General features: G+C 27.5%; 1 protein-coding gene across 2 annotated transcripts; it reads right to left on the reverse strand.

The window, feature by feature from the left end:
- Positions 1 to 563: 563 nt before the first annotated feature.
- Positions 564 to 7,665, reverse strand: LOC113556029 (cytochrome P450 4g15). 2 transcript variants are annotated; one of them, XM_026960729.1, is made up of 13 exons: positions 7,452 to 7,665; positions 4,636 to 4,844; positions 4,385 to 4,518; positions 4,186 to 4,276; positions 3,800 to 3,982; positions 3,602 to 3,671; positions 3,096 to 3,222; positions 2,825 to 3,017; positions 2,648 to 2,757; positions 2,237 to 2,305; positions 1,977 to 2,145; positions 1,513 to 1,698; positions 564 to 1,010 (listed from the first exon to the last, which is right to left on the reverse strand). In XM_026960729.1, exons 2-13 carry the CDS (start codon positions 4,841 to 4,843, stop codon positions 829 to 831), a joined length of 1,722 nt encoding a protein of 573 aa, XP_026816530.1. In that variant the 5' UTR covers position 4,844; positions 7,452 to 7,665; the 3' UTR covers positions 564 to 828. The 2 variants fall into 2 exon arrangements, with proteins under 2 accessions (XP_026816530.1, XP_026816531.1); XM_026960730.1 differs by having other exon boundaries at positions 829 to 1,010; positions 4,385 to 4,497; positions 7,452 to 7,664.
- Positions 7,666 to 13,586: the final 5,921 nt, after the last annotated feature.

The following is a 13,586-nucleotide window of genomic DNA, read 5'->3' on the forward strand; positions in this document are numbered from 1 at the left end:
GTTGTCAGTCCCACTGCATACAACCATTGATATAATAATGATTATGGCTTATGCACATACTGGCTCATTCCCTTCCTACGTACTTTTAATTTACAAATACCCAAACTTGAACATGAGTACATGACTAATCCAACCATACAATTTAAAATAAAAAATACACACACATACATCATACACACGCACACTTAGTTTTACATTTATATTACCTGTGATAGTTAATCGACAGGTTTTTACTGTGTAATTTAGAAAAATAATAACATTGAGCTTAATATCGAATAAACTGAGAAACAGTACTTTTTATACTATTCAAGTCGATTTTCAACGATTATATACTCTTTAGTAAGTTGTATTAGCGTTTTAATAACGAAAATATTACTATTTGAAAATAATATTACTCTATTTCATTGTATAGACTGTCCAGGTTTTTTTTTAATGGATCCGTTAATAAGTTGAACTATACAAGTCAACCAGCTATTGAAATTATCAACTTTATTTTACTGTTTAACCAGATAAAATATTATCAAGAGTTCGCATAATATTTTTCATAAAATAATTAAACTGTGTTTATAATTAAAATAAAATGCATTTATTTCGTCTAACTACGATTTCCAAAGTCCTTAGATACAAATTATACAATAAAATGGTACAGAATAAAAAGTTAACTATGTAAAAAATAAACATTAAAATCGGCCTTGGTAGCCATGTATAGTCAATAGACAGTAAACAGTCCAAATAACAAAAGTCATTAACTTGTTAAAGTATATATATATAAATCATTTAAAAAAAAATTATCCACTCCATAGAATAATAATAATAATAATTCGCTACTTAAGCAGCGGTCTTAGCTAGTGACTTTCTTGGTTCCAAACTTAATTTGAATCCATCAGTCCTCTTTAAGATAATATCAGCTTGGAGTTTCCAATCTTTTTCAGATAGATTACTATTTACTTTGAAGTTTCGTAGGATGGTCGACAAAATAATTTTCAGTTTTAACATGGCGTATTTACGACCTGAAAAAAAAATGAATTACTTATTGACAATTAATACAATTATTAAACATCACGTCACGCATCGCTGTCAAAACGAAACGTTTTGCATAAAATACAATTAAAAATACGATGATTAATTTATAAATTTAATTCACGAAAGGTTCTTCATAGGTTAATAAAGAAAATAAATGTATACTTTTTTTATAGCTTAAGCTTCAAGAAAAATCTGAATAAACAATTAATCGACCTTAACCTTATTCTAATACAATTGTGTTTCATATGGTAAACAAGTCGATTTTTATATGTTTCAGTTTGATTCCTAATTAAAATTGTATTTATAAACGCATTATTCTTTAAACAGAAATAATAATAATTAAATAACATGTGATTCGAGTCCGTATAAACACGAACAGCGATTTATTCAAAATATATTCATCATACCAGTAACACGAAATGAATAATTGTTGTCGTATTTCGTATTTACTATCCCAATAATAATATAATGTAGTATTGAGTAACATACCGACGCAACTTCTGGGCCCGGCACTGAACGGCACGTACGCGTAATAATGACGACTGGCCGATTTCTCCGGCAAAAAGTTGTCGGGGTTGAACACTTCGGGGTTGGGGAAAACTTCTTCGTTACGGTGGATTTTGAATGTGGCGATGATGATGGTGGCACCTACTGGTAAAACTAAGTCTCTAGACGCTGGAAAAAAATATATCGATTATTACAATGATTTATCGTACGGACTCCGGCCACGCCAAGGAGCGTTTGGGGACAGTACGCGAAAACAGTTCCCAAAAAGCCTCTATTGGGGGAGGGTGGGGGGGGGGTAGCTTGAGAATTAAATTATAAAAACCAAACGTTAGTTTTTAATGAGGCGCCCGTATAGCTATTCGAGAATGGTCGGATTCAAATCGTCGTGGAAAACGTCGAAATTATGGCTGCCCCCGGGCTTTCATAAGCACGCGTGTCAAACTCACCTAGTTTCACGTTTTCTTTTATTTGTCTGGAGATAATTGGAACTGGAGGGTACATGCGCAGCGTCTCCATGATGCATCTTTCCAGGTATTTCATTTGCAATGTATCTTGGAACGTCACTGGTCTGTCGGAATCACCGAATATCGAGTATAGTTCATCGACGACTTTTTGCTACGACAAAAACGCACATAAAATCAACACGATAAATTTAAATAATATTTCATAGATTGAACAATAACTATTAATGTCGGGAAAACCTTACCTGTATGTCTTGGTGAGCACCCATCAAACACAAGAAGAAACTGCTACCGGCTGCTGTTGTGTCGTGACCCTAATTAAAAAAAAAAAAAAAAGTATAGTAAAAGATTTTCCGAAACAACGGCACTATGACAATAATATGAGCAAATGTTTATGAAATTTTATAGAATCGAAAAGTCGAAAACGTTTTATGTGAGAGTAGAAATTAATCGGAAAAATTAATAAGTCAATAAAAACGTTAACGATATAATAACACGGATACGTAAAGGTTTATGGTGTACTCGTATTTAACATAAAATATTTAGTTAATCAATTAATAAATAATTGTTACACTGTATTTGCCCTGGTCGAAAATTTTTTTTCATCGTCCCTCATAAGCTATTTATTTTAATTTCATTATAATCTCGGAACAAACCTCAAACATGATTGTGTCGACTTGTTCACGGACTTCTTCGTCGGACAATACAACTCCATTTTCTGAGCACTCGATTAACAAGTCCAAAAATGCCACCCTTTTCTTCTCGCCTATGGATTAAAAACACGACAGTTTCTTTAGAACCAGAGATATTATGTGGCATATGATATGCATTACCAATTCCATCATCTTCTACGTCCAAGTCGTCTTTCAAGCCAGCAGACTGACCGAATGAGTTTCCGTACGGTACTTCTTCTACCTCAGTCGTTGAAGTTGTTTCGACAATTTCTTCAGAAACTGCTGGAATGTCGGAGACATCTTTCAGCTGACTCTTTTTCTTTAAATAGTCTTCCTTCTTCTTAGCCAATACCTAGTACAGTTACATATTTTTATTAGAAGTTTATTTATAAATAAAAAAAAATATATTATTATATATTATTATACTTACGTTGTTTGTCAAACCGTGAATCAGATCAAGGAGCCCAACTTGTTCCTTTGCGTATTTCGTAAAATTGAAAATAAAATCAGGTTTTAGCCACAAATTTGTATGACGCATATGTAGAATATCACACATTCTTAAAAAAAAAAAAAAAATTAATTATTCACAAATAAATCTAATCACAATAACAGTAATAACAGTATAATTATTCACACGAATCGAATGCGTTTTAAAAAAAATGCCTGGCCTAATAAGTCAACAACTACAATAATAGACATCGATTTATACCAAACAGTTAATTGACATTCATTAATTATTATGCGGTAAAATATATTTATAAATTTAAATAAGGCGTTGTAGACGTGGAAACTTAAATAACCAATCAACTGCTGTAATCGAATCTAATATTATTAAATCGGCTTATAATGGCAAAACGCTTTAATACGAGTGTATTAAATTTAGATTGAGGTATAATGAGATTTATTTTTAATCAATTTTGTCTTTAGCTCGCTTACTTCATAACAGCGGCTGCGTATTCGAAACCACTCTTCTTTTGAGTTTTCTTGCTCACACCCATGGCGGTTTCTATGACGATAAAAAAAAAATGGTATAGGGTTAGTAAAATAAGTCACGCTTAAGTAGCCAATGCCGATAGTCCAATATCACAGTAAGTTATAATGTATTGCACATGGTTTCCATAATGTCCGACTTACCCAATAAAATTTCAACGGTGCACTCGCTCATGAAATCGTGAATGTCAAATGTGGAGCTTCCCATTTTCCTGAGCTTACTAACAGTGTCACGGCTGTTGACATTGAAGAGTGTCACGAACGACTTGAGCACGTTCAAGTGGAACGTCGGTGCGATCAATTTTCTGTGAGCCCTCCATTTGTCACCTGTCCAAAGCGCAAATCGTGTGGATAATTAACAATAATATCAATATCTACATTCTTATATTATATCGACACCGTTAAAGGTTCTACAATTAAGCTAATTTAGTATTGAAATCAAATAAAATATTATCCCAATATATATTTATTTTTTTAATCCTAAACACATCACTAGTATTAAAGTATGTTAGTATGAACGTAATGCTTACCGGTGCTTATCAACAGACCATTTCCTAACCATGGTTCGAAAAGACGGTATTCGGGTGATTTGTCAATATACACGTTACTGCTTAGAATTACCTGCATATTCAAACACATTACAATTTACAATTTAGTTTCACGTTTACATTTATGCCGACGAAATGTGGCGAAAAAATCACGCCTAATATACAAAAATATATATGTTACCTCGACATCCCTGGGATCGGTCAAGAACACCAACAACCTGGGCCCGATCCACATCTTGATGGGCGAATTCCTTTCGAATTCAAAACTCCGTTCGTAAATCTTGTAAAAAATGGCTGTAATAAAATTAAAAATTACTGTAAACAGATTAAAAATTGCTGTAAAAGAATCAAAAATATTTAAAAAAAAAAAAAAAAAGCAAACACACGATTTATAATCAATTTCGACGTTACCATATCAGTTATTATACTCACTATGTGGGTCTTGCATAAAGTCCAAAGCATTTCCTAGCAGAGGTAACCCTTCGGATCCTGGTATTTTACTGGCGAGGTCGTAGAGCTGCTTGCGGGACATGCGGAAATATACGTACCATAATACGATAGCCGGCGTGAGTAGGTAGAAAAATAGATTGAATGCTGAGAGCGCGAAGAGTGGGTTAACACCCTGGACGTTGGTCGTCATTCTGCACAAACACACGGTTAATTCTTCGTAAATAAATCTCAATTATATTATGACGATGTTTTTAAATTTAAAAAAATAATCGATCGATCCTTTTGCGTTATGAATAATAACAAAAATATATTATACGTTAAAATTATAACTAATTACATAGTTTAAATATTTGTAAATATTTAAAATATTTGTATGAAAATATAGGACTATTAAAATTATTTATCCCATAAACATTATACTTTATTTTTCTTTATTTTAACGGAATAAAATTAATCAATTTAAATTAATGTATACAGTGCAGTACATGCAGACATACAGTGTAAATATACATAATTATAATATTTAATGCAGAGATATACAATAACTAGTTTAAATTAAAATATAAAATACTAATACGTAAAGATAACTTATTTAGAGCCAAGTGTAAGAATATGGAACTCTAGGTATAATTAAATAAAAGTATAATGCACTATATTACAACAATAGTTTATATTTAACCGTGCAGTAATATTCCAATTAAAACAATAAATCCGAAGAAGCATTAATATGCGAATAACCGATTGATATGCAAACACAATATAAATAACCTTATTTTTTTAATTTGACCTGTCATACGACAGACTGGGTTAATTAATATGATAATGGGTTAATAGGTAAAATGTCTATCAAAATCTTTATAATAAATTAAATATTTTAACGAATTATTAAATTTTATAATCATTTTACATATTTTATGATGTTAAGGTCGTATTTCAACTAATTAATTAATATTTCAGTGTTTCGTCACATTATAATATGTAGGTATTTTACAAAATGTTTAACAATCGATGAAAAGTGGTTGTTAAAAATAAGTACAAAAAAGTTTATAATTTTTGTATTTTAGCCTAAGTATAAGACCTTAATTATATATATATATAATTGGAAAGGTACTCTATTTTTAACTAACTACATTTTTATTGTGCTCTATTTTATAATACTTAATTTAAGAAATACATTTATAATTTTTAAATATCGAATGTCATGTAGAAATACTTTTTTTCATAATACATTATCATTTTTTTTTTACAATTTTGATTAAAATTTAAACTTTTAGATTAGAATTATAAATATGAAATATTTAATTATCTTTCAAATATTTTATCATCAAAATCTATCATTCTATAATTCCAATATTTGAATTTTAATGTTATTCTGCGTGATCATTGAAATACATAAATATAAAAAGCATTTATTTCGTGTATATAATTTAACTTTATTTAACTTAGAATTTCTTTGAAGTTTCTGCTTTTAATTTTGTTGACTAACGTCAACACAATAATTAATATCGATAAAAAAATCATATTTGTATACAAATGATATCATTAATGAACGCGAACTATGCAAACATAGGTATAATTATGATTAGGTATTTAACTAAAACTGGTTTAGAATTTATTACAAAATGTGAAGTGAATATTAAAAATGATGTATCTAGTTTTTGTTATTAATAACTAGTCAATGTCTTAAGATAATAATATGTAACATGTATTAGGTATATAATTGTATTATGAATTTGTTTTAACTGCATTTTCTATACTAATGATTTTTATTATCATAATATTTTAATAATATCATAAAAATTAAGTTGGTCCACAATACTTTTTTTCAATTACATCGTTAATCGGTAATTAATCATTTTAGTTTATTATAGTATTTAGAAAATCGAACAAATACTTCCAAACAACAGCTTAAATACATTAAAAACAACTTAAGGCAATAGGCAATACAGTCCTTGAAATATTTGTATATTTTAGTGAAAAGATTTAATTGTTTTTGCATTTAAGGTACCATTATTTATAAGAAACATTATTATATTATATATATTTTAAAAACATACCACAACTTTTAAATCGTGTTACCTAATCGGTGTGTCATAGACAGTAAAATGTAAACTTGTAATTAATTTTACTTAGATCGTACACTTTTAAATTAATCAACTAAATCTACGATGTACTCATATTAAACCTATTTGGTATACAAATAATATAGTATATTCTTTTACTCTATTGTCGATGAAAAAAACGCCCAACACTAATGCTAAACTCATAAAATAATAATTAATTGATGAATGAAGATTATGACTTTTGGTTTCATATTGAATTATTTACTACATTGTTTAGCAATCCATTCAAGAATATAGTTAAACATGTATCATCATTGGTCCGTTATTTATGATAGACGACAAAAATTATAAGACGTTTAAAAACATTACGAGACGTTTAATTTACACTAAGCATATTATAATATAAAAATTGAAGGAAAAAAATCATTTTCTATCGCAGACACCCGAGTATTTATAATTATTTTCTATTTTTACCGAAAACCGAGACATATTCTACAATGTTCTAGTCGAAAGTCGTCAATCAAAATAATGATGAGGTCTAGTGATACATGCATCCACATCATTATACATGTTCAGTCAACAAAAAAATAATAATTGATAAAGTATAATAAAAAAAAAAAAGAAACTAATACAAAATAGGTAAGACATAAAAGTAAAATAAAGTACCTAACCATAATCGAGAATGGATGTGCCTGTCTATAATACACGTGATATGTAAAAATGAAAAACTATTACCTGTATCATATAATGCCAACGAAGTCTTGAAAATTCGAAGTCAATGAAATGAAATTAAAAATAAACTCTGCACAAAAATGCGCGTGAAGTTCGGAGGACTTCGGGCAGCTCCGCTCCAAGTTGGTGCACACGGTGTTGTTCCTTAATGCCGATGATTTCTCGGTGGCATGTAAATGGTTGTTGAAGGAACACTGAACGCTGAACACATAACACGGCTTTGGAGACGACCAGCTTTTATATACCCACTCATTGTACGAGTTGTATGCCGCTGAATACGTAATTAAGTAGAGGATCAAGGATCACCTTCATTTCCATCGTCATTAATACATTATTACTATTATTGTTTCTACTTTTTTTTTTTTTTGTTTTACCACTGGTTTTAGACGCGCAATCGTCGAGTGGTGAGAGAAATGTTCAATCGGATAGGTTGGTTTAGTTACAGAAAAAAAAAAACACTATTATATCATGTATAACATAATGTGCATTTAAAATATTATAGTAAGCTCACCAATGTTCTATTATTGTAATATTTTCATGATGTTTTCGTTTTTATATTTTCATATTTACGAGTGATAATCACGAACACGGTGAAAATAAAACATAATATTATAATACTCGATGTTATATAATTAAATATAGGTACCTACATGGGCAAACAGAGTTCTCATTGTGTGTCTAAAAACCATTTTCAAACGGCCACCAAAAATATAAGCTTCTCGTCGGATTTTTCAAAAATCAATTTATATCATCAATTACATAGTTATCATTTCCATTCTCGATGGATTTTATTATATTACATTTACTAAGAATTGTTTTCCAATTTCAATACAACAATGTCTGTGTTTTTGTAAATCAATGAACTGTTACATACATTACACATTACATTCTTATTTCGTAATATTAAATATTATAATGTCTTTATTTGGTTTTTATTGTTTACTATTTTAACTTAAATGTTTTCAAAGGTTCGACTGTTTATTATAATTCAAAATTAATTTTAAATTCTATTTAATATACAAAGGACGTAAACAATCGTCTAACATACCCAATACTTAAATATAATCTAATTATTTATATTTCTATTATTAAAATAAATTAATTTGAATTTAAATAAATCATTTTTATCAATAAGTAATTAAGTTGAATTGACTTTCAAATAAGTATATTGATTTTTGATAAATTATACCCAAGTAAGTTAAACTTGATATACTAAGAAATTAATACTAAAATACAAAGATGAATGTTATAAACACATTTTCGATCATTATATTCTATTGATGCGTATAAAATGAAAAACATGTTATCATATTATACTGAAATCAGATAAATGTAAATTAAATTAAACTGACAATCCGATTGAATTTTATATATGTTTGCATAATTTTGTGTTATTTTTTATAGATTTATATTTTTCATTAGTTCTAGAATAATTTTATAACTATATTGATAATAATTGATTTAAAATTTTTATCTATACAATTTGTATTTATACTACTTATTTTATCTCAAATTATAAAAGGCTCTATTGACGTTTTTATCATCATATTATTATAAAATTATTATTTATCATGGAAAACATCAAAATAAACTTTAAAAGTTTTATTTAGTGGCAACAATTACAATTTTCATTCATCAAAAACAATTTTTAATCTGACGATGAATTTAGTTTATCACTTATAGGTATCACTTTTACTTAAATTATAATTTTTTTATATTCAATAAAATCTTTAAAATATTAACTAATTTGATATTTTTTAATTGCTGTTTGGGTAAAAAGCTTTAAATTGAATACAACATCTCTCTTAAGTTGTTTTTACGTCAAATTAAAATATTTAAAATACACAAAGTTTGAGTTTAATATAAATTTATTTTATTTTAAATTTTCTGTCATATTTTATAACAATTATCGATATTTTTTATAATTTCCGTCGTTTAAATCTTTTTTACACAGTGTATGAATTATTTATAATGTTCATATTATAATCATAATACTGATAATATCGTTTACGTTATGTTTATACGTAGTATTTAATTAATAACATTTCATTGATTTTAAAATTGTTTTGGTACACTTGATAGATTTTTATCCATTTTAAACTTTAATTATTTAGTAAAATGTTTGTAATTTATAGTGCATTGTTTACAGCATTTTTTAAATTTTACAGTTTATAGTGCATTAGTTTACACTTCTGGACTATAGATTCTAGTTAAAAATTAATAACGTTGTATGATATTATCATACTTTACATTATTTTACACCTAATTATATTTTTTTCTACCAAGATTTTCTTGTAGTTAAAAAATAAATAACGATATCCATTATACCATTCATCAGTCTTTACTTGAATGTAATTTTTTCGACAAAAATTAGTCAACCTACCGTATTACTAATAAAAAATATCCTTAGAAATATATATCGACAAACCTCTTACGCTCAGAATAATTTTCAATATACATTGATTTATCATCGAATTAAAATTTGTCCACATCCATTACTCAATAACAAGGTACCTACCACTCGAAGCCTTATGTATATAAAAAATCAAATACCTAACAGTTTTTTTTTTTCATATCTTAAACACTTATAATTTATAAGTTTATAGTATAACCAGGAACAACAAAACAGATTTCTGTTTTAAAAATTTCTATAGAGATAAATTTGTTATTTACAAAATAAAACTGTTCTAACTCATTTATCTTATATCAACCACATTTTACCTAATCTGTTTTTAAAGTTATATTTTACAATTTCCTTTTCATTAATATGACTATAGTATCTGAACTATTACTAACCATAAAATTGTTTAAAAATTACATTTTTTTTAAATATACCTTTGTGTCCTGAAATATAGTTGTATAATTCTACTTTTTATTTTTAGAAGAATTTGGTTTATAAATTGGTGTTATCAAAGCTTATATAATACGAAAACTACCTATAAAAAAAAATGTGTATTTAGTGAAAATTTTTTTTAAAAAATGTTGCTTTTTAATACTATAAAATTCTTTGAAATTCTGATTTCAAAAATAATAATTTCACAACCTACCTATAGAAAATTACGATAAAAGATTATAAAATACATACACCTTAAAAAAACGGCATGTGCTTCAAACTCATTAGGTATTTAAATATATATTCAATTATGATTTTTACTAAAATAATAAAAAATTAAATTATGTATGGTATACTTACATATATATATATATATTATATTTATTCAATATTTATCTTATAACGAAACATTTGGGGTACTAATACAAAGTGTACAGGGTACAACTATGGTAATAATTTGAAAATTCTATTATTTAGTGAACGAAATTAATGTATTCTATAAATTATAATTTGACAAACAATATTTAATAAGTACGACCATTATTTTATTTTAATTATTTTAATACTATAATACACGATATATGTTTATATTTATACGAAAATTACGTAAGAAAAAATTAAGGAATGGGCATTTTGCCCATAAAACCATAATCCCCCCTGCCCAAATAGAGTCATACTATATTATATTATATAATTTATTTTTGTTTTGTTTCCGAAAATAAGTGCATTACATTTTACTTGCTAATAAAATCAGCTCAAATACTCAAATAATATAAGCATGTTGACAAGAAAAATAAAATTCTATAAATAAAAAAATGTATAATATAATGGAAAAGGATCTAGAAACTAATCCGATTTCTATACAGTTCCATATCTCTCCCAATCCACCCCTGAGTTGAGTTTTTAATTGTTATTATATATATCAGGGGCGTATTTAGAAATGTCTTATGGGGAAGGGGGGGGGGCACAAACAAAAAAGTTAAAATTTGTGTTGTAAAATATCTCATAAAATAAAAAAATACGCCGCTGTATGTATATATTTATGACAATATATTATATAATATTAATAAAGTTCGCCATGCTCAGCTCATGGATCGACTCGCTGTATACACATATACGCACCTACGATAAAGGTGAAATGTAATAATACGTATACAACAATAATTGTGATTCAACCTGGAAATTTCACGAGACGCTATCACATTATTATTTATTAGATTTTGTTACATTGTACCTATACGGCCATACGGACTATAAGCTGTGACTGTACCTATATTTCGTGTCTGTTTTCCAATTTTCGGAAAAACGGACGATACATTTGGATATTTTAACCGATTACCGCGATGATCGTATTTTAGTATGACGTACGGATGACGCTCTGCCAACGTTCGGGTGATGTGTCAACCGCAATCGCCGCGTTCCAGTTTCCCAGAGACTCTACTCTAATCCCATCGTCATAATATAGTTTATAGGCCTACAATACATCGCGGTTACAATAATGTACTATATTATTAGTATAAGTCCCTTATACTATAAGCGTAGGCGTGCGCACGGGGCGACCGGAATCTTTTTAAGGGCATAGTGAAATTTCAAGTTTGTGTATACTATATTAACTCTATCATTATATTCGTGGAGATCATGAAAATTGTATTTGTCGTAATAGTCAAATAAAATTAAAAATATTTATGTACTACTACATAATTTTTATTGATTTATCTATCTGACTAAAACATTGTGCACAAAATATTGAAATATGTACCAATAGAAGTACTAAAGAGTCTATACTCGATACCTAGTATAGAGGATCCTATTGGAAATAGGAAAATTAATTTATCAATTATTACATAATCACACATTTATATATTACCTACCATGTTCATATGTATAGTTACATATAAAAATATGCATTAGGTAGGTATGTATTAATATAATTTGTAATTTATTTTTAACTTTAAAAATATATAAGTACCTACCTATGTCTAGTACATTAATGATGTGTGCACATACAACTTTATTCTATTTGTATATAAGTATATAAATAGTATACAGTTTTAAATTTACAATTAGAATATATGTAGTATGTTCATGTTTCAAAAACAAATTAAGGGCACTGTCCAAGTGTTGGGCAACTAGTTTTTCCAAGCTCAACCGGAAATTAAAGTCTGCGCACGCCTATGCCTATAAGATATCAGAGCTCGTGGCACAAGTATATGAAAACGCCATTTGATGTAAAACGGCCGTGTATTATTGACTACTGTATAACTATATTAAATATAACAATATTTGCGACAAGGTATTAAATGCAATAAATATTGCGTGTTGTTCTACATCGATGATGTACTAACTTTTTTTTTTCAGACCTGCGTTTAAAATACTAGTTATCTGAGGGCGTAATGTTTGCTGTTTGTATTCGCTACTCTTTCTACTTTTTCGAAATAGCTGTTTCACAGTGCGTATTCTACCACCAGATAGTTATTAATTATTGATATTATATTACTTACCAATCTACGTTTCAAAAGTGGCATTTAATTTAATAATTATTATTTATCAAGGCTGTAAATCGACAAGATAATTACTTAGAGACCAAATTAAGTTATCTGTTAATTTTTAACTTATTAGATTTTTCTTTTTAAATATCCTATCTTAAAATATGTATACACATTTTAATATTTTCATAATTTATTTAATTAGTTTCAATATATTTTGTTCGAGACATACTAGTCACTTAAAGTAGTGTCAATTTAAAAAAATGCTATTAAAAGCATTCGTATACATGCAAACCCGTAGATATCTACAAATTTAAATTTTAAAACTACCAATAATATAAATATAATATATGAATAGTGTTTTATTTTTCAAGTGAATTCATTTTTATCGCATTTGACTTTTTTCTAAATAGTAGTGAAATGGCTTCAAATAGCTACGTATAAGCTTTTAATGCATTGAATTGCTAGATTTATTGATAAGTATATTAGTTGACATGAGTAATTTTAATCAGGATTTCAAAAGAAAAGAAGATAATAATATAAATAAGATAATGCCTTTATAGATTTTTTAATTTTTAAATGGCTTGATGAAATGGTAAAAATGGCCTGCCTCAAATCTTGCACCCTAAGAAAAAACTGATTTTATGTATTTTTGTAATATGTATTAATTTGTCTAAAAAAGAAAATGAATATTATAAATATTTTATAATTGCCACTCGCTTCGCTTAAATAACTAATATAACAAAAACACAAAAGAAACATAAGTAACAGATTTGAAATAAAATTTAAAAAAGGATTTATTTATAGTCTATTTATTAT

This window comes from Rhopalosiphum maidis, chromosome 3 (genome assembly GCF_003676215.2).
Source record: "Rhopalosiphum maidis isolate BTI-1 chromosome 3, ASM367621v3, whole genome shotgun sequence".
Classification (NCBI taxonomy): domain Eukaryota; kingdom Metazoa; phylum Arthropoda; class Insecta; order Hemiptera; family Aphididae; genus Rhopalosiphum; species Rhopalosiphum maidis.

What these genes read in the sequence shown, in the direction of transcription:
- LOC113556029 (XM_026960729.1), bottom strand. Translation starts at nt 4,843, where the DNA reads ATGACGACCAACGTCCAGGGTGTTAACCCACTCTTCGCGCTCTCAGCA. An exon ending in TCGACACAATCATGTTTGAG is followed by an intron (nt 2,306 to 2,647) that starts GTTTGTTCCGAG and finishes TTTTTTAATTAG; the next exon opens with GGTCACGACACAACAGCAGC. An exon ending in AAAAGAAAACGTGAAACTAG is followed by an intron (nt 1,699 to 1,976) that starts GTGAGTTTGACA and finishes ATTTTTTTCCAG; the next exon opens with CGTCTAGAGACTTAGTTTTA.